The sequence below is a fragment of the Lentinula edodes genome (genome assembly GCF_021015755.1).
Source record: "Lentinula edodes strain Le(Bin) 0899 ss11 chromosome Unknown C8R40scaffold_16, whole genome shotgun sequence".
Taxonomy (NCBI): Eukaryota; Fungi; Basidiomycota; class Agaricomycetes; order Agaricales; family Omphalotaceae; genus Lentinula; species Lentinula edodes.
The window spans coordinates 612,942-629,258 of NW_025764322.1; the positions used below are offsets into that span (position 1 = coordinate 612,942).

Consider the following 16,317-nt stretch of genomic DNA (forward strand, 5'->3'; position numbering starts at 1 on the left):
TCCAGAGTGCCTCCCGTGAGTAGAGCATTTTCTGTACAGATTTATAACACATACTTACATAGTACCATCTCCCAGCATCCCCCAATCTCATCCACATCCACTAACGATCGCCTGTTGCCACCATGTCTATGACCCTCGAGAAAAACGGCGCTACATACTTCAGGACCCAAAACCCATTTGAAAAAAACTTCGGGTTTAGTCGTGCAGTCCGCAAAGGGCCATTCATATTCGTTGGAGGAACCACCTCCTTCGATCCCGAGTCTGGGGAGATGATGCATGCAGATAGTGCTTATGGACAGGCGAAAGTGATCTTTGAAACGATCATCAAGTCTGTTGAGGCCCTCGGTGGCAAAAAGACGGACATCTTAAAACTGAAGCTATTCACCACGACGATGGAATGTGGCATGGAGGTTGGAAAGGCGTTCAAAGAGATTTTCGAAGAGATACACCCTGCAGCAATCCTCATTCTCGGTGTCACACTAGCAAGTCCGGAAATGAAGCTCGAGGTCGAGGCAGAGGCAGTCGTGCTATGAACAAGTTCCAGAATCTTCGTGGGTAATTTCTATTAGTTTTCTCGACAACGTACTTATTTCATGGGCACTAGGATCGAGCGTTTTTCTTCCCCATGTGAAAGTCTGGCTATTGCTGTTGCCAGGATTGTAAAGTTAGGAAGGCTGAATGTAATCACAACTGAAGTAGAAAATATTCCGCTCGACAGAATGACATGTTGAATCATGGAATATCACTGACTGCTGAATGATGCCATGAATCATTGTATTTCAGAGTGACTGAAATGCGCATACATTCCCATTCAGTTCAACAGAATTGTGATAATTCAGTGGTGACTGAATCTTCTACTGAATCATCTTGGTTCTTTTGTCTTTTCCATCAAGCAGAATTTTTTCTCCTTCTGGTGTGAATCCAGCGACTTTGTAAAATCTAGACGCCGAAAGACCTTGAATTATCATTCTAGACCTCACGAGTTACGTAATCTTCTGACTGAGAGCGCCAGAAGCTTGTCGTTGATCCTGACCACAATGCTATCTCCCCATGCACTTGGATTGACACCATCCTTAAGACGGGCCGCTTTTTCTCCAGGCAAGGCTCGACCTTCCATGCAGTAAGGAGAATTTGACTATCAATAGTTAGAAACAATGTTATGAAGAACGCCATTCGTTCCAGTACCGTTAAACGGTGAATCTCTTAGTCGCTCAAGCCTGAAGATGGAACGACGATTCTGAACAAGCAACGCTTACAGCGCCCATCAAGTCCTCATTTCACTATTTACGAGCCTCAACTGACATAGGTTGGCTCGATCTTCAATCGTATAACTGGTGTAGGACTCGGATTCTGTGCGTAACAAATATCATATATGTGTCCCCTTGGGCTTAAGAGAATTTGTTCTCAGTACTTCATTGGCGTATCTCGTAGCTCCTGGTACCTTCGATAAGCGCACATGTCATTGAATTTGTACATGGCTTGCCTGATGCGGTCAAGTACACCGGAAAGTTCAACCTGGCTCTTCCTTTTTCTTTTCATCCGTGGAATGGGATCAGACATATGCTGTGGGATTCGGGTAAATGTGCGTGCTATCGTCGATTTCTTTTCTCTTAAATGTCTTATCCTTTTCGTTTAGTTTTAACCGTCAAAGGAGTGTACTCTACTGGATACGCCGTACTTGGAGCTACCACGATCTCTACACTCGTTCTCATGTTTCAATAATGTGTTTTACCCAAAGCGACCCGAGATACCAGCATCTTTTCCCAGTTTACATCGCGCTACATACTCAAAGAGCCAATGTCTCATAAATCTCGTCGCAAAAATTCCACGTCGGTTGTTTTCAGTAAATGCCTTTTCACTTAGTCGACCTCATTAAATCCTTTTGCTTCATCATGTGTAACGGGTTCTCTTATTACCCTATAAAACTCGTTTAGCATAGTCCGCAACCGATAATTAAACCTACGGACACTCGTTGTCGAGGAGGATATTGTTCGTTCGGTCTCGATGCACACATAGTGACTACCCATTCCAACCATCGCTGCAGTACGAATCTATTTTGCTCCATGTGACGACTATCCCATGCTGAAAACTACTATATATACAACAGAGGTTCGAGAACTGTCAGTTCAGTCACAATTCACGGTTCTTGGGCCATGCGCGGATTTTCGATTTCCATTCGTCAAGTTCAGCTTTTTTCGGAAGAAACATCAGATCTTGAAAAACATGAAGGTCAATTCATTGGAATAATCACTCAAGCTTGTACTCACTTTCACTTCCACTCGGGTGGCACAGCCCAAACAATTTCCACTTTCTTTCATATTCTTTAGAAATTTCCAACACAGTGACCTCTTGCAGATTTTGATAGCTGAAGAATCGGATCGAGTTGTGGTGTTCTGCTGGTGTGTGCATGTGCAGGGTACTTGGATCTGGAGCATGATGGCCTGGAGGAGTTTCTGGACTGTATACAGGGAGCGATTCGTCCAAATCGATAGTAAGTTCGTCGTATGCGGGTAACGGAGGAGATTCCTCGTAGAACTACGGTGAAAGTCGTGAGCAGGAGTTGAATTTCTGGATCGTGTTAGCCTGCACAACGAGTGTCGCTCACCATATGGGGCATTTCCTTATTTATTTCACTCTTCTTTGCGTACACCAGACACTAGAAGGAAAACATATGTGTAAAGTTACGGTATGCAGGATAAATTTGGCTTACAGTCGAGTACTGATCCTAAGGATTTCAGTAAGTGGATTGAAGGAGGGACTGTACGGGCCAAAAGACGATGAAGGCACTCACATTGGGATTCTGGTCTTTCAAACCTAGCCTTGTCAAGAGATATAGAAGGGCACCTTTTGACTCTAGACGCAAAGCAGGAAGTGCTATCTGGTTTAAATCCACTGCATTGTTCTGCTCTGGACTCCGCTGCTGCTCCTGCAAGTAATAAATTTCAGAAAAAAATAGGAACTGCGAAAAGTTGACTCACCGGTTTGGTGTACGCAAACCCCAACAATTTCCAGTCCGAAGATAATGGGTTGAAAACTCGCTTTACCCCATCGTTGAACTTGTTCAATACTTTGCCAACTCCGCGCGGATAGAGCTGCAGCTGATCCGTCGTTATCGCATTCAAATCATCTTCATACTCGTCGTCTACAGCAGCAGGTTGATGAGAATCTGAACCAACCACGTAGGTGCCGTGTTCCACATTGACAGCATGCTCATAACCCTCAATCGAAGTCAGGCTGACATTGGGGTCGGCTGCACTAAAAACTAGTTCTGAATGTTCTGGGAAGGGAGGGAGTGGGGATGCAGAAGCAATCGTCACTAGTAGCGCCGAGCATAGAAGGAGCATGGTGAGAATAGTTCGAAGAAACCGGATTTTGAGGAGAGACAAAGGGAACTGAGAGATATGAGTTTTCATAGTCGATAGTATAAGGAAGTAGGAGTTTTGGATTTGGAGGCCAGCTCCGAGGGAGGTTGCGAGCGACAAGGTAAAGTTAGATGACCCTGCGTTCTTCTTAAAACTCAAAAACGAATGTCCGTTGCGGTACTCAGTCGGATGCACTGTCACAGTCATTGTTACTTTTATGTAGTTTTGAACAAATTTCAATTTGGTATCTACGGCCATGGACTCGACATCGACTAGTATCGTACAAGTTTGGCTGCAATCGAAGAATAGCGAGCCAACGGACGCCAAAACAGTTCCCTTTTACCATTGCTGGTTGATATAAATCTGTGGTAACACGTTCAATAACGGGTATGCACACAGTGAGCACAGTTCGCTTACGGTGTGAGTCGAGGTGCACACTTGGGCTCTGGGAGATTACGGTCAGCATAATAAGGATCAAACAGAATTCGACGAGTGGGAGGATGATAAGCAATTCCCTTGTGTTGGCAAACGTCTCGCTTGATATCTTCTCTTTCGATCCTGGTATTCTGAGGATCCAGACGTCGACCAATAAAATTTCGAATCAGCCTAGGACGATTTTCCTCTTTGACTTGCTCTAGGATTGGCCAACAGGCATCAATGGGGAGGCGTTCTCCATCCTCAGCAATGTCAAATATGCCACCTGTGTTTGCGACGGTGTAGAAAGACAGATAACTCATCATGGTTCCGAGCCATGACTCAAACTTCCTGTGATTGAACGGGAGAGGTGGTTCGTTTAAAGTGTCGATGATGGCATCGAAAAAGGCAACCAGAGTGGGGAAGCGAATATCTGTGATTGCAGGTTCGGTGGAGGGAGGTCGAGGATTAAGACAGGTACGGCTGTAGTCCTGAGCGTCAATATGGAATACAGAGGAGTCATGAAGCAGAATCTGCTGTGGTTGGTCCTAAAACTATTATTTGAGCAAGCAGTAAAGATGATAAGATCCAAGATAAAGTTAACCTTCTCCCATGCGGCCTGGACGTTGTTATGTTCAAGAAATAATGTCTCGTCATTGAAACTGAATGCATATGGCTTGATTTTGTTGGTCATGGAGTAATCTTTCCAGCTCTCTCGTTCATCAACGAGTTTTCTGGAGTAAGGAAGCGCACCGCAGATTGCCTGAGCGGCAGCGTGAAGTTGTGTGGATTCGACGAGGATATGCTGATCAAAAAGCATGGTTGGAACTCGATGGACAATGGAAAGAGCATCTTCGCCCCAAACAATAGAGGGGATGCCGGCATTCACGAGAACACTGGGTGGACCCAAGCGAGCAAGCTGTTCGGCAGGGGGAGATGGACTCTCGTCGTAAGAGTGAACGCCCATATGCCTGAAAATGATAAATACGAGTTTGAAACGCACAAACAGCAGTGAGTATTTTATACCTGACAATATAAATTACGTCACGATGTGTGTCAATATCGACTAGTAGTAGTATCCAGGTAGTATCGTAGAAGCATAACGAGCCAACGGACGCCAGGACAGTTCCCTTTTACCGTTGTTGGTCGATATAAATCTGTGGGAACACGTTCGATAATGGGTATGCACGCAGTGAACATGGTTCGCTTACGGTGTGAGTCGAGGTGCAAACTTGGGCTCTGAGGGATTACGGTCAGCATAATAAGAATCAAACAGAATTCGGCGAGTGCGAGATCGATAAGGGGTCCCCCTGCGTTGGAAAACGTCTCGCTGGATATCTTCTCTTTTCGATCCTGGTATTAGGTGGATACAGACGTCGACCAATGAGATTTCGGATCAGCCTAGGATGATTTTCCTCTTTGACTTGCTCCAAGATTGGCCAGCATACATCAATGGGGAGGCGTTCTCCATCCTCAGCAATATTATATGTGACACCTTTGTCTGAAACCGTGTAGAAGGACAGATTACTCATCATGGTTCCGATCCATGACTCGAACTGTGACTGAATGGGAGGGGTGGTTCATTTAGAGTGTCAATGACAGCGTCGAAATAGGCAACCAGAATGGGGAAGCGAACACCCGTGATTGCAGATTCGGTGGAGGGAGGTCGAGGATTAAGACAGGTACGGCTGTAATCCTGAGCGTCAATATGGAATACAGAGGAGTCATGAAGCAGAATCTGCTGTGGTTGGTCCTAAAACTATTATTTGAGCAAGCAGTAAAGATGATGAGATCCAAGATAAAGTTAAGCTTCTCCCATGCGGCCTGGACGTTGTTATGTTCAAGAAATAATGTCTCGTCATTGAAACTGAATGCATATGGCTTGATTTTGTTGGTCATGGAGTAATCTTTCCAGCTCTCTCGTTCATCAACGAGTTTTCTGGAGTAAGGACGCGCACCGCAGATTGCTTGAGCAGCAGCGTGAAGTTGCGTGGATTCGACGAGGATATGCTGATCAAAAAGCATGGTCGGAACTCGATGAGCAAACTGTCTACGAGGAAGACAAGGGCTCTCGTCATAAACCCATGTGCTTCATCGGAAGTAATTGAACCCGGGCATAGGAAAATCGACGTGTCGCCGCGTGGCACGGCGTGCACAAGCGTGACACGCACAACAACTCGAACACAGAAAACACGCACCTTCAAGGAAAACAGTGGTATATCGTTATCTTGGTACTGGTATATAAGTACTCTACAACGTTCCTGCGTTCTTAGGATCTTAGGAATCCTTGTACACAAACTTCTTTGTATGCGGTCAAAACCCCCATGCATTTATCAGCAGAAGGTTCCATTGTCTATAGCTGTGTCTAATAGCCCACCGTATACATTCATTTACTACGTTTGTCTCGATGATCTCTTGCTTAACCTCTCAAACTTTCCTGTCTCTTCTTCCTCGACCTCCGCTCGATTTCTCTTGGTTCTGCGCATGCTTCTTGGTTTTGGTCTCGGAGTCAGTCCTGCTGGCTGCTGCAAAACTTCATCCTTCGTATCTATCTTCTTCTTTTCACCTTCCTTATCATCTATGTACCTGCTGTAATTAGATCCAACCTAAATATATGTTACCATAAACATTAATGATCTCGAGAACTAATACTCACCTCAAGGCTGTCACCCTTCTCATCCTGAAAATTGAAGTGATTCAATCCCTCTCGAAGTCCTATATACGGATCCCAATTGTCCTGGTGATAACCAACGTCAAGTCCCCATTGGTACCAGCCTGCCACACCTGCCTCTCTTGATCGTTCAAACATGCGAGTTTCCAGATATTCGAGACATTCGAGGTCAACATCTATGGTATTTGAGCTATTTGAAGAAATCTGTCTTGTTGTTGTCTGGTGGTTCCAAGCATTGTGAAGGCGTTCAGACTCGGACATTCCTGTGGCAGTGCGATGAAGTCGATGGTCAAGGAACAAGGTTATGGCATGTGCATGTGCAAGAAGAGAGTGCCACTTGGAGCGGGAGATAGATGGCGTTTGACTGACAAATTTTTCGAACCAATTCGCAACTCGGGCTTGGTCTTCGATAGTCAAGCCGCCAGTGAAAGGTATAGTGCATTGATGTATCGGCTTCTTTGACTTTTCAACATATACCTTGGCCGGAACTTCTTCAACAGAACAATCTTGTGGAGAGCAGTGCAACGTCTTCAAAAATTCAAGATGCGGTTTCAGGGCATCATTGACCTCCTCTGTGTACGGATAATCCTCAAATTGCATGAGGATATCTTCTTCACTGAGACGCAATGGTGGATGATCCCATCGTCCAAGCTGAACCAACTTCGATCTCAGTAGCATTTGTCAATAAAAGAACTATTCACATACCCTTGTCTGTCTGCGTTGGTGTTGGTTTCCCCAAAGCTCGTCAATAATTGAGCTCTGATCGACACTGACTATTGCGAGTGGATGTGTACTATCTTTTGGAAAGTGGCACCCTCTCCAGAATTTGACAACACACTCGAATTCATTTCTGCTCTTACCTTTTGCGCCTGATGTATGGATTATGCGCACTGGATAATAGAACTTTCCATGTTGGACTAATGCTCCTTTACCTGGTCTTGAGCAATGCTGAATCAATCAAAATGACATATTTGCATATCACTCACCGTAGCCGTGTATGGAGTCTTTGTGTCGCATTCTGAGCCAATTTTGCTGCTCTAAAAAGGACATTTGTGGTGAGTAACATCCGTGACTAGAAAAGGGTATTACCTCTTGCCAGGAATGAAGCTGTCAATAATTGCTCGTGAGTTCCCTGCACAGCCGTCACATTGGAAAGGCTCTCTTGTCTGCCTCAGCCCTCCCGCTCGACCTTCTTTCTGACATGCAATATGTGACCAAATGTCACAGTTGTCGCACTGAATGATATCACCTGTACTGCTGTTGTGAACCACTAGTGTCTCGTTTGTCGTTGTGATTCCACATCTCCACATAAACTGGAAGTCTGATGTGCCTTCTTGGAGGTATTCCTCAATCAAATCCACATTGAGACCATGGTCGAGAGTCTCTACAGAGTGCATCTGATCCTGTTCCTGTGGAGAGACTGAATTTGGTTCGAGCAGATTCTTTGAAGTTGGTGATGACAGGAAGGGTGAGGATTCATGATTGGGTTGATAGGACAAGGTGGAACGAGGAGGAATGCGAATGGTACCACTAGACTCAGTGGTTTCCTGATAGTCAAGAGTATCCAAACGGAATGGGTTTTTCAGCCATGTTAGGTCATGTGGGGTAAGTTGTGCAAACTTCACTCGAGATAGCCATATTTTTGGGACGTGATGTCGAAGGCTGTCAGGTTCCACCATCATATGGTGAACTCTTCGAGCCACTGCAAGTTGTGAGGTGTATATGGCCTCTTGCGTGCTTGTTCCATTTCGCAGGTGATATATAGCAAAGGCCCCAATGAAATCAGATGGTAACTTGAGAGTAGAGCTGCTGCCTGTCAGGTGGGTGCCAGCAGTTGCGCCAGGCTCAACATATGGACAACCGCCATGTGCCATATCATCGTAAGTCCAGACTGTTTTCCCATCTTCGTCTAAAAATCGGCTGATATAATGATTTTTACTGCGGCTGTAGAAGATTCGACCAACAATATCATAAGTCACTGTTGCCAGCTCCCCAGATTTGTATGGTTGCAGTAGCGCTGGAAAATTCCAAAACTCTGTCGATGTTGTACATTCTTCCTCCTCCAAAATCAATACAACAGGCAGGGATAAGATAAACTTTACATCTGTCTGACTGCCTTTGCACCAGGATTCTCCATCCCTTGCACGCCAGCATGTAGGAAGAGCTTGGGGAGAATGGTTCACATTAGCAAAGGTTTGGAGCCATGACAGAAGATCACCCTTGAACTCTTGGCATGCAGCTTGTCGGAGAACAATAAGGTAACGTATCTCTGGTTTCTGGCACACCTGGTAGTGGTGACCGTTGCCATCACCTGAGCAGTGCTTGATAGTGACAAACATGGTTTGGAAGTAGGACTGTGTCCAATTGTCATCATCAAGATCGTCATTGAGCTTATCCTTCAGTACTTGTGGAAACCAATCCTTCCAACAATAGGTAAGATTCAGATATGATTGCTGAGATACATAAGATGAATAACTTACAAAGGCATTTCCTACTGCATTATCTGACTTAATTATCCTCCACTCTACAAGGCGACGTCTGAATTGGTCACGCTGACTACTCAGAGCTGTAGAGAGATCATAGTCAGGGACCTTCAGAATGAATGAATCATGCTCAGCATTTCGCCGGAGGAGCATCAGGTTGTAAAAATCGCGGATAGGATGTTCAGTTTGTGAGTCAGAGCTAAAACGGCTTGAGAAACTTGCCCAATCCTTGACTATACTGCGATACAGAAGATCCCAAGCTGAGTCAGCCCAACAGGACATGTTGTCCCACCGGTAACTTGCTGGCCCTACTATTGCTGAATTTGTGTGATGTGTGGACGGCAACTCTTTTGACTTTTTAGGTGTCCTCGAAAGAAGATCCTTCTTGGTGTCTGGAGGTCGTCCATCGGATTTCTGTTTTGTACTTCGCCCACTAGGCGCTCGACTTGGTTTGCTACGGCCAATCAGATTGATCATTGCCTTCCAAGGCTCTGCCTTCCCATAGCGGATAAGGCCCCCTTCTAGAAGCAAAATTAAATTTAGAGCAAATAAAAAGGATAACCCAGCTACGTACCAAGATTTGCAGTGAATAGCTTGACAGTTGTCTCGGCAACAGCATGTAATGCTTCAAGACCTTCAAGGAGACCATGGTCCCGTCCAACCGCACTATAAAGCTTCCAATGTTGAGCTTCTTGTGCATTTGTCGTATTCGGTATTGAAGTCCAGATATCCGGCTCCATCCGGGTATGAGTTTCAAAAAGCATTCTTGCATTACTCTCGCGAAGCCACCATCCAAGCCATGAATTAGTGAGAGGAAAGTCACGTTGAATTACTTCAACTCGTGCATGGAAGTCATCAAGATCTTTCGCAGAAATGAGGCCCAACACTAGTTCCTCAAAGTGTTTTTCTGAATGAACAGGAACAACGCCATGAATCTTTTTGATTCTCGTAACAGATGCACGGAAATGCTCTTCACACCCCCGGAGCAATACCTCAGCAGCACTATAGAGTGTGTCCTCGGAGCGAGTGTTTTCATGTCGCTGCATCCAGAAAGCAACAAAAGCTTGAATAAACCCATGTCGTTCAGCTTGCGAAAAATCAATGATCTACCAAAATGTCATTCAAATTCCAGTTCTGATGACTGTGAGTGGAAGAACGCACCCCAGCAAAATGTCTATCAGCTATGATTGTATCATTCGCTTCACACTCGTGTGCAATACTGAGCATCAGAACCAAGAAATGGTGCATATAATGCTCTGCACTAGCACCATCACTATAACTGAACAATCCTGGTACCCAACAGTGCAGCTCCGCTTCATATATTGAGCTTGTGATGAGAAGAGAGTTCCGTTCCCGCCAGAATCCATGAGCTGCGTCGGAAACAATACCATTGACTGGTTCTGGGTGATGTTTGAACATGCCCCCAAGTCGACTTCGCATAAATTCACTTTGAAGGCAGATCATATTAATTTCGCCAAAGATGGTGTGAACTATGAATCCTGGAAAGTCTCGATGGAAGTCACGGAAGCCAGAAACAAAACTATCTCCGCCTGAGTATTTTGCTCCGTTGATGACTTTTTGGCGATCCTTTGCAATACGGTCACGGTTGTTGTACACTGGGCTAATATCTGATGCAGACTTCCGTTTACCATGCAATGTACGGCGACCAACCAAAAGCTGAGATGGCGTAGTATCAGGGTTAATATCAATAAGCTCCTCGAAGCGCGTCTGCTCGCCCGGTAGAAGATGGAGGATGTGAGTTATTCGTTGATGGTTGTGAAAGCCAATGTTTTGCCAGTGTTTGCCGCCCTGCCACGTCCAGATAATAGTTTTAACAGCGCATGGAAAATGTTGTAGCTGTGCCCCACATTGGCATTGCTTGAGAAGTTGGCGTTGGATCCCTCCTGAAACACTGTGAGGACGGATGATGGTCAAACACTGCTCATTGGTGCAAGAAATGACTCCTAAACACGAGCGGGTATTCTTCTTCCCTGCGGACCAATGCTCAGCAAATGCGTTGCCTACACCAGCTCGACTTCCATAATCCTTTCTTGCCCAGTGTACCCGAAGATCCCCAGTCTGAGCGAGCTCTTCCCAGGTAAAATCGGCCTCAAGATTACCATCCAACCAGCCATCCCATGATTCGGGAGTGGTATTTGGACTTAACAAGGGATTTTTTTTGCCAGCAAGTTGGTATTCAGAGGGAGAGGTAGACTTCGCAGTTTGTTGGCTAGGCAAGACAACAGAACCCAAGACAGGTGTTGGAGGAACAATATTGATTGAAGGAACAGTATTCAGACCTGCGTCTGCGGCGCTCAAGTGTCCAGGTACTGTATTTGGTTGTTGCGAAGAATTTTTCTTGCCAAGAGTCGGGTTTTGAACAGGTTGCACTGGCGGACCACTGGTAGATACAGGGGGCTGCGGGAAAACCTGATTGTGGGCAAAACCATACATGGGCATCGAATTAGGAGCTACTTACAATCCTCGATGATTAGATTCATGGGTTTAATGAGAAGCAAGGAACAACATACCTGGAAACAGTACTGGGTTGGAGTAATGACTAAACCAGGGAAGATTTTGACTCCAAATACCAGGGTAATGAGGAGCAAGGGGGTTATCGAAGTAGGTTGGCAGCTGCATGGACGGTGCAACTGGATAGACTGATTTTGATTTGAATTTGAGGCCCAAAAACTGTTGGATTGACTTACCTGGTGAGGATGGCAAGGCTGAACTGGTGAACTGGGGACTTGTACGCATCGCAGTTGGGACACGGACAAATGACTCGGTATAGCCTGTTTACAATGTTATTTATCTGGACCATCCCGCTCAATTGTATTTTGCCTACCATCAAGATTTCGGATCGGTATAAGGTCATCAAACGATATTGGCTGGTTTCGAAAAGTAGCCTCTGATACATCCTTTGGGGTTGACGAAGCCCCCAAGCCTTGCGTGTCCTGTGACGAGCTTTGCGGCCCAGCAGGTAATGGGTTGGATTTTATATCCTCATCAGGAGGGTTATAATAGTGATACATATGTTGCAAAAAGTTCTTCGCTGTACATGAGCTTTGTTAATTGTCCCAAAATAAATCAACGCTTACAAGGACCATCACCGTTGAAAATATCACCGTAGATATTGGCAAATAATGTCAACTACAGCATATCATCGCCATGAGCACATGGCACACATGGCGCATGCCGCCCCTACGGGCCCCGTACATGCCGCCCATACACGCCGCCCACGTGTATCTGTGTGAACCTGCGTGTATCTGCGTGCACCTGCGTGTATCTGCGTGTACCTGCATGTACCTGCTTGTCAAGGCGCGTAAGAATGGGACATGGATAATATACTGGAGTGACATGGAAAACTCACTGCTCGAAAGTCATCACTTACATGCCTCTCTCTGTATCCTGTTAGTTCTTGTATTCAACTGAGAATGATTGAAGGTTTAGAAATATTGCTTTATTGTGGCATGACAGGAGATACAGATACAGAAAGAGTGAAGTAGAGGGTGTAACGTTCAAAGCAGAGTCCTGAATTATCTACATTTGCATTGGTTAGTATTGAATCCTTGTTGATCCAATGACACTTACTAGCAGCTTCTACCCACACTCTCTCATTGTTATCAGTACTTCCTAGCTTGGCCTAATTTGTTGAGCACGTTGATTTCCCTCTGTGAGCTCCAGGGGGAACCCCACAGTCATTGCAGTCATCTATGGTGCACAAGAAATGTTTCAGTCATATTCAGTGTACAGTTGCTATCCGTTTGTTGAAGTCGGAGATGAATAGAGGCAAGAAACAAACAGCGACAATGAAGGAATGGAAAGGAAAACCAACACAGTCCCATTGAGCCCTTAGACTTCTTTAAAATGGATCCGGACGCGCCGCGCCATATTGCAGGCCGTACCCAGCTTTGAGGTGGGCAGTACATTTTAAAGTCATCCTCGTCTACCCATGGAACAGTGATGGTGATGAGCGTAGAGCGCATAGGCATTGCAACGTGGAACATCGAACATTGAACACAATTCAATGAGGTAATTGTATAAAGAAGCCACATGTTGTCCTGTGTATATTACGGATTGAATACGCCGAGAAGAGCGAGTTTACCGTTTTTAAATTGGAGACAGCTAATTGGAGGATTGGGTGGAGCGAAGGAAATCGGAATAACCTTGAGTATATCAGGAGAGGATACAGCATTACAGAAATGTGTTTGCAACCCGAGTACAGAGAAAGTGTTTTAATGATTTCAATTTATAAGACTACAAATCTAGTTGGTGTATTTCGTGACTCGCGAGATGACGAGGAAAGGAGTTGTTCACGTCCTTCAATTCCCTCTCTCTTTTAGCATTATTACACGCATTATACACGTAGCCTCACGTATTCGCACGCTCGATCACGTCGATTTCTCACTGCCCATTGAACCCGTGGGATAATTTGTGAACTTCAGTTCTAACTTCCAGCCTCTGTTTTTGATCTCTTCAAGCCTGTATCGTTGTACTGTGTATAGATTTCGTCGAAACAAAACCATGGTCAGTCTTGAGTTTGAGCTTGAGCCAGCTTCCTTCCTTCCTTGAGTTTCTTCCGTATTCTGACTTTGCAAGTTTGCTCTATCATTGAATAGTTTTCCGAGTATCCGAGGGATTTATCGACCAGATTAGACCACATTTCCACGAGATAATTCTACCACCTGTGACTCGTTTTCTCCTGATTTTCACCAGTTTCTCATCTAATATATTGCCTGAATTTCGTCGATTCTCATTCGAATACCCACAACATGTCTGCTGTGACACAGACTCAAAACACAACATCAGGTCCACCACCACCAGGTGTCTATGTTCCCGCTGTGCTTTTCTTCCATCCTGGAAGCGAAGACATCGATGAAGAAGCATATAAAAAACATATTTTACGGTTAGCGGAGGTATGTATGAATGTCATACAAAGCCGCGCCCGAGCTCACAAGCCTATGCGCTTTCCTCCAAGGGCGGCGTAACCGGAATACTCGTCCAAGGCTCCAACGGTGAAGCTCAGCATCTCTCCCACGCAGAAAGATCCCGCACGATCGCCTTTGCGCGAAAAACCCTCGATGAAGCGGGATTCCAGCATGTGTTGATTATTGCAGGGACTGGAGCGCAGTCAGCGAGGGAGACAAAGGAATTGTGCGTGGAAGCAAAAGAAAGTGGAGCCGGTTGGGTGCTGGTGTTGACTCCATCGACGTGGGCACCGGCGATGGGAGCAGATAGTATATCGAGGTTCCATAGAGAGGTGAGCGCTTGAGATTGTTGACAGAACATATCGGATTATCAATTTCAATACAGGTTGCAGATGCCTCTCCCCTTCCATATATGATTTACAACTTCCCAACTGTAACCGCCGGGCTCGACCTTGACTCGGACCTTATTTCCTCACTCGCTACGCACCCCAACATTGTTGGCACCAAACTATCTTGCGGGAACGTCGGAAAAATCCAACGATTGTCCTCATCCTTCGACTACAGATCCTCCTTCGCCACATTTGCTGGGAAATCTGACGTTTTCTTACACACCCTCCTGTCTAGCGGCGCAGGCACCATCGCTGCCCTCGTCAATCTCGTACCAAAGATCCACGCGAAGGTGTTCAAATTGTTCCTGGAATACCAGAAGACCAAGGATGCGAAGGTGCTAGAAGAAGCTTTTACGCTACAGTCAAAGCTATCTGCAGCGGATTGGGCGGTGTCGAAGATCGGTGGTGTGGGTGGTGTCAAGGCGATTGTTGCGCAAGAGTTTGGGTACGGGAATGGAACGGTGAGAGGACCGTTGAAGGAGGCAAGTCTTAGTGCGCTTGTGCAGAGTGAGCAAGGAGCGAAATGGTGGAAGGCTGTCGAGGAGGTTATCAAGATCGAGAAGTTGTTGTAGAGTTGCTTGAGGTTAGCCGACTCGTTATTTGGGATCTAACTGTCGTCAAAGGCTACATTACCTTCCAATGAATCCAACTCTGCATGACGATTTCATTCTGATACCCAAAAAATGCATATGCGAAGATTCTGAAGATTCTATTGACATTAATTGTTGTCATAACATGCTGCAAATCGCATCAACCAAATTACAACGGAATGTAGTAGAGGATAAATTACGCATGATACGAAAACGGCGTGAATACGAAATCCTCGAACAAAAATTCTTCCAACCGAACCTAGAAATTGATTTGGTCCTGGCCGATACATGCGTAACGATGATTACATGATGACCCAGACGCGCGAGAAACGAAAAAAAAGGAAGAAGGAAGAAGGAGCATGGAATTGTTCACTATAACCCACCGGTGATATATTGTTATGTAGTGGTGTATCTGGAGTAGAGTATGTTCTCCTGTAATACAGAAAACGCGGCGATTGAGCGTTGTGAAACAGATGATGTTCAATTGAGTGGTTGTACTTCTCCCTCTTCTCCTCCGACCCACCACTACTCCTACTCCTTCTTCGCAAAATACCCATTATTCACCACAGTCGACTGTATGATCCCATACACCGACTCTCCGAGACCGAGATACGACTCGGCGGCGGATTTGGCGGTGGGGTTTGTAGTTAGTTGGTCGATGTCGAGGCTGTGGTGTGTGTGTGTGTGTGTGTGGTTGGGTATGTCGTTGTGAGAAGGAAAGTGGGGATGAGAGTGATTTGAAGAAAGAGTGACAAAGCGTTCAGCCAACTTCATACAACATAAAGGTATTTGCATAGAAAGAAAACAAACCTAAACCCGCTCGTCTTCTTCACCCCCGCAAGGACCGTAGACACCAAAACTGCATCGAATGCGTAGTGGAACAATCGTCCGAGAGCCATTGTGGGTCGATATATTGATGAGAACGCGTTACACGGGTGTATAGAGAAATACAGGAGGAACAAAAATGACTGCGCGGGCGGCGGTGGATGTCGATCACTGGATGGGGCGGAAGATATTACCACGGAGATTGTTCAATAGATGAGAGGTGAGAAGAAGATTATTACAAGAAAGACTACGTCGACCGGCCGGCTTGTTAGTCGAAAGTTGCCGTTCGTGCCGGCCTGACGTGTCTCAAAATCCCAAGTGCATGCAGCTTCTCTGCACTTCGCTCTGGATTTTGACCTTCTGGATAAGCCTCCTAATGCGTCAGCATGCCGACTGATTCCACCTTCAATAGTAAATAATAATGATTGATGATGATTGTTGTTGTTTGAAGACAGTGAAGATTTCAGACTGAGAAAGAAACCCATCAAAAGAAACTCATCAACACAGTAACAATCCCTGGTAGTATATCGGTTAGTACACGCGCCTGTCATTGTATTCGATCTTCCGCGCGAAAGCTGGGTTCGACTCCCAGCCAGGGAGTGCCGCGAAATTCGACGCCATCTTTTTTGTACGGGGATATTGAACTACGTACGAT

General features: G+C 45.6%; 9 protein-coding genes and 1 non-coding gene across 10 annotated transcripts; 4 read left to right on the forward strand and 6 right to left on the reverse strand.

Moving 5' to 3' along the window:
- Positions 1-122: 122 nt before the first annotated feature.
- Positions 123-889, forward strand: C8R40DRAFT_1237068 (YjgF-like protein; the record flags this gene model as incomplete). Its single annotated transcript, XM_046233424.1, has 2 exons — positions 123-551; positions 605-889. One exon carries the CDS (start codon positions 123-125, stop codon positions 531-533), a length of 411 nt encoding a protein of 136 aa, XP_046086820.1. The 3' UTR covers positions 534-551; positions 605-889.
- A 148-nt stretch (positions 890-1,037) lies between these two features.
- Positions 1,038-1,722, forward strand: C8R40DRAFT_1160600 (uncharacterized protein; the record flags this gene model as incomplete). Its single annotated transcript, XM_046230034.1, has 6 exons — positions 1,038-1,120; positions 1,150-1,186; positions 1,208-1,268; positions 1,341-1,356; positions 1,452-1,582; positions 1,637-1,722. The coding sequence occupies 6 exons, from the start codon at positions 1,038-1,040 to the stop codon at positions 1,720-1,722; spliced, it is 414 nt and encodes a 137-aa protein (XP_046086821.1).
- A 272-nt stretch (positions 1,723-1,994) lies between these two features.
- On the reverse strand, positions 1,995-3,887 carry C8R40DRAFT_192845 (uncharacterized protein). The gene is made up of 6 exons (XM_046234296.1): positions 2,979-3,887; positions 2,792-2,926; positions 2,711-2,725; positions 2,606-2,656; positions 2,268-2,535; positions 1,995-2,213 (listed from the first exon to the last, which is right to left on the reverse strand). Exons 1-6 carry the CDS (start codon positions 3,618-3,620, stop codon positions 2,131-2,133), a joined length of 1,194 nt encoding a protein of 397 aa, XP_046086822.1. The 5' UTR covers positions 3,621-3,887; the 3' UTR covers positions 1,995-2,130.
- C8R40DRAFT_1160601 (uncharacterized protein) lies at positions 3,776-4,743 on the reverse strand (the record flags this gene model as incomplete). The annotated part of the gene is made up of 2 exons (XM_046230035.1): positions 3,776-4,324; positions 4,381-4,743. 2 exons carry the CDS (start codon positions 4,741-4,743, stop codon positions 3,776-3,778), a joined length of 912 nt encoding a protein of 303 aa, XP_046086823.1.
- A 1,662-nt stretch (positions 4,744-6,405) lies between these two features.
- On the reverse strand, positions 6,406-10,157 carry C8R40DRAFT_1250870 (uncharacterized protein; the record flags this gene model as incomplete). The annotated part of the gene is made up of 7 exons (XM_046233693.1): positions 6,406-7,098; positions 7,153-7,395; positions 7,809-7,867; positions 7,976-8,867; positions 8,928-9,451; positions 9,505-10,036; positions 10,092-10,157. 7 exons carry the CDS (start codon positions 10,155-10,157, stop codon positions 6,406-6,408), a joined length of 3,009 nt encoding a protein of 1,002 aa, XP_046086824.1.
- A 21-nt stretch (positions 10,158-10,178) lies between these two features.
- C8R40DRAFT_1146714 (uncharacterized protein) lies at positions 10,179-11,492 on the reverse strand (the record flags this gene model as incomplete). The annotated part of the gene is made up of 3 exons (XM_046229516.1): positions 11,462-11,492; positions 10,842-11,404; positions 10,179-10,643 (listed from the first exon to the last, which is right to left on the reverse strand). Coding segments are annotated over exons 2-3 (1,014 nt in total), but the record flags the coding sequence as incomplete, so codon positions are not given.
- Positions 11,493-12,028: 536 nt separating this feature from the next.
- Positions 12,029-12,334, reverse strand: C8R40DRAFT_1103205 (uncharacterized protein; the record flags this gene model as incomplete). Its single annotated transcript, XM_046228019.1, has 2 exons — positions 12,301-12,334; positions 12,029-12,236 (listed from the first exon to the last, which is right to left on the reverse strand). Coding segments are annotated over exons 1-2 (170 nt in total), but the record flags the coding sequence as incomplete, so codon positions are not given.
- An 886-nt stretch (positions 12,335-13,220) lies between these two features.
- C8R40DRAFT_193225 (uncharacterized protein) lies at positions 13,221-15,040 on the forward strand. The gene is made up of 4 exons (XM_046234298.1): positions 13,221-13,457; positions 13,721-13,846; positions 13,909-14,190; positions 14,244-15,040. Exons 1-4 carry the CDS (start codon positions 13,455-13,457, stop codon positions 14,817-14,819), a joined length of 987 nt encoding a protein of 328 aa, XP_046086827.1. The 5' UTR covers positions 13,221-13,454; the 3' UTR covers positions 14,820-15,040.
- A 328-nt stretch (positions 15,041-15,368) lies between these two features.
- C8R40DRAFT_1044862 (DUF1748-domain-containing protein) lies at positions 15,369-15,736 on the reverse strand (the record flags this gene model as incomplete). Its single annotated transcript, XM_046224250.1, has 2 exons — positions 15,369-15,504; positions 15,648-15,736. The coding sequence occupies 2 exons, from the start codon at positions 15,734-15,736 to the stop codon at positions 15,369-15,371; spliced, it is 225 nt and encodes a 74-aa protein (XP_046086828.1).
- Positions 15,737-16,175: 439 nt separating this feature from the next.
- Positions 16,176-16,262, forward strand: C8R40DRAFT_t124. The gene has a single exon. It is a non-coding gene; the product is annotated as a tRNA-Asp (tRNA).
- Positions 16,263-16,317: the final 55 nt, after the last annotated feature.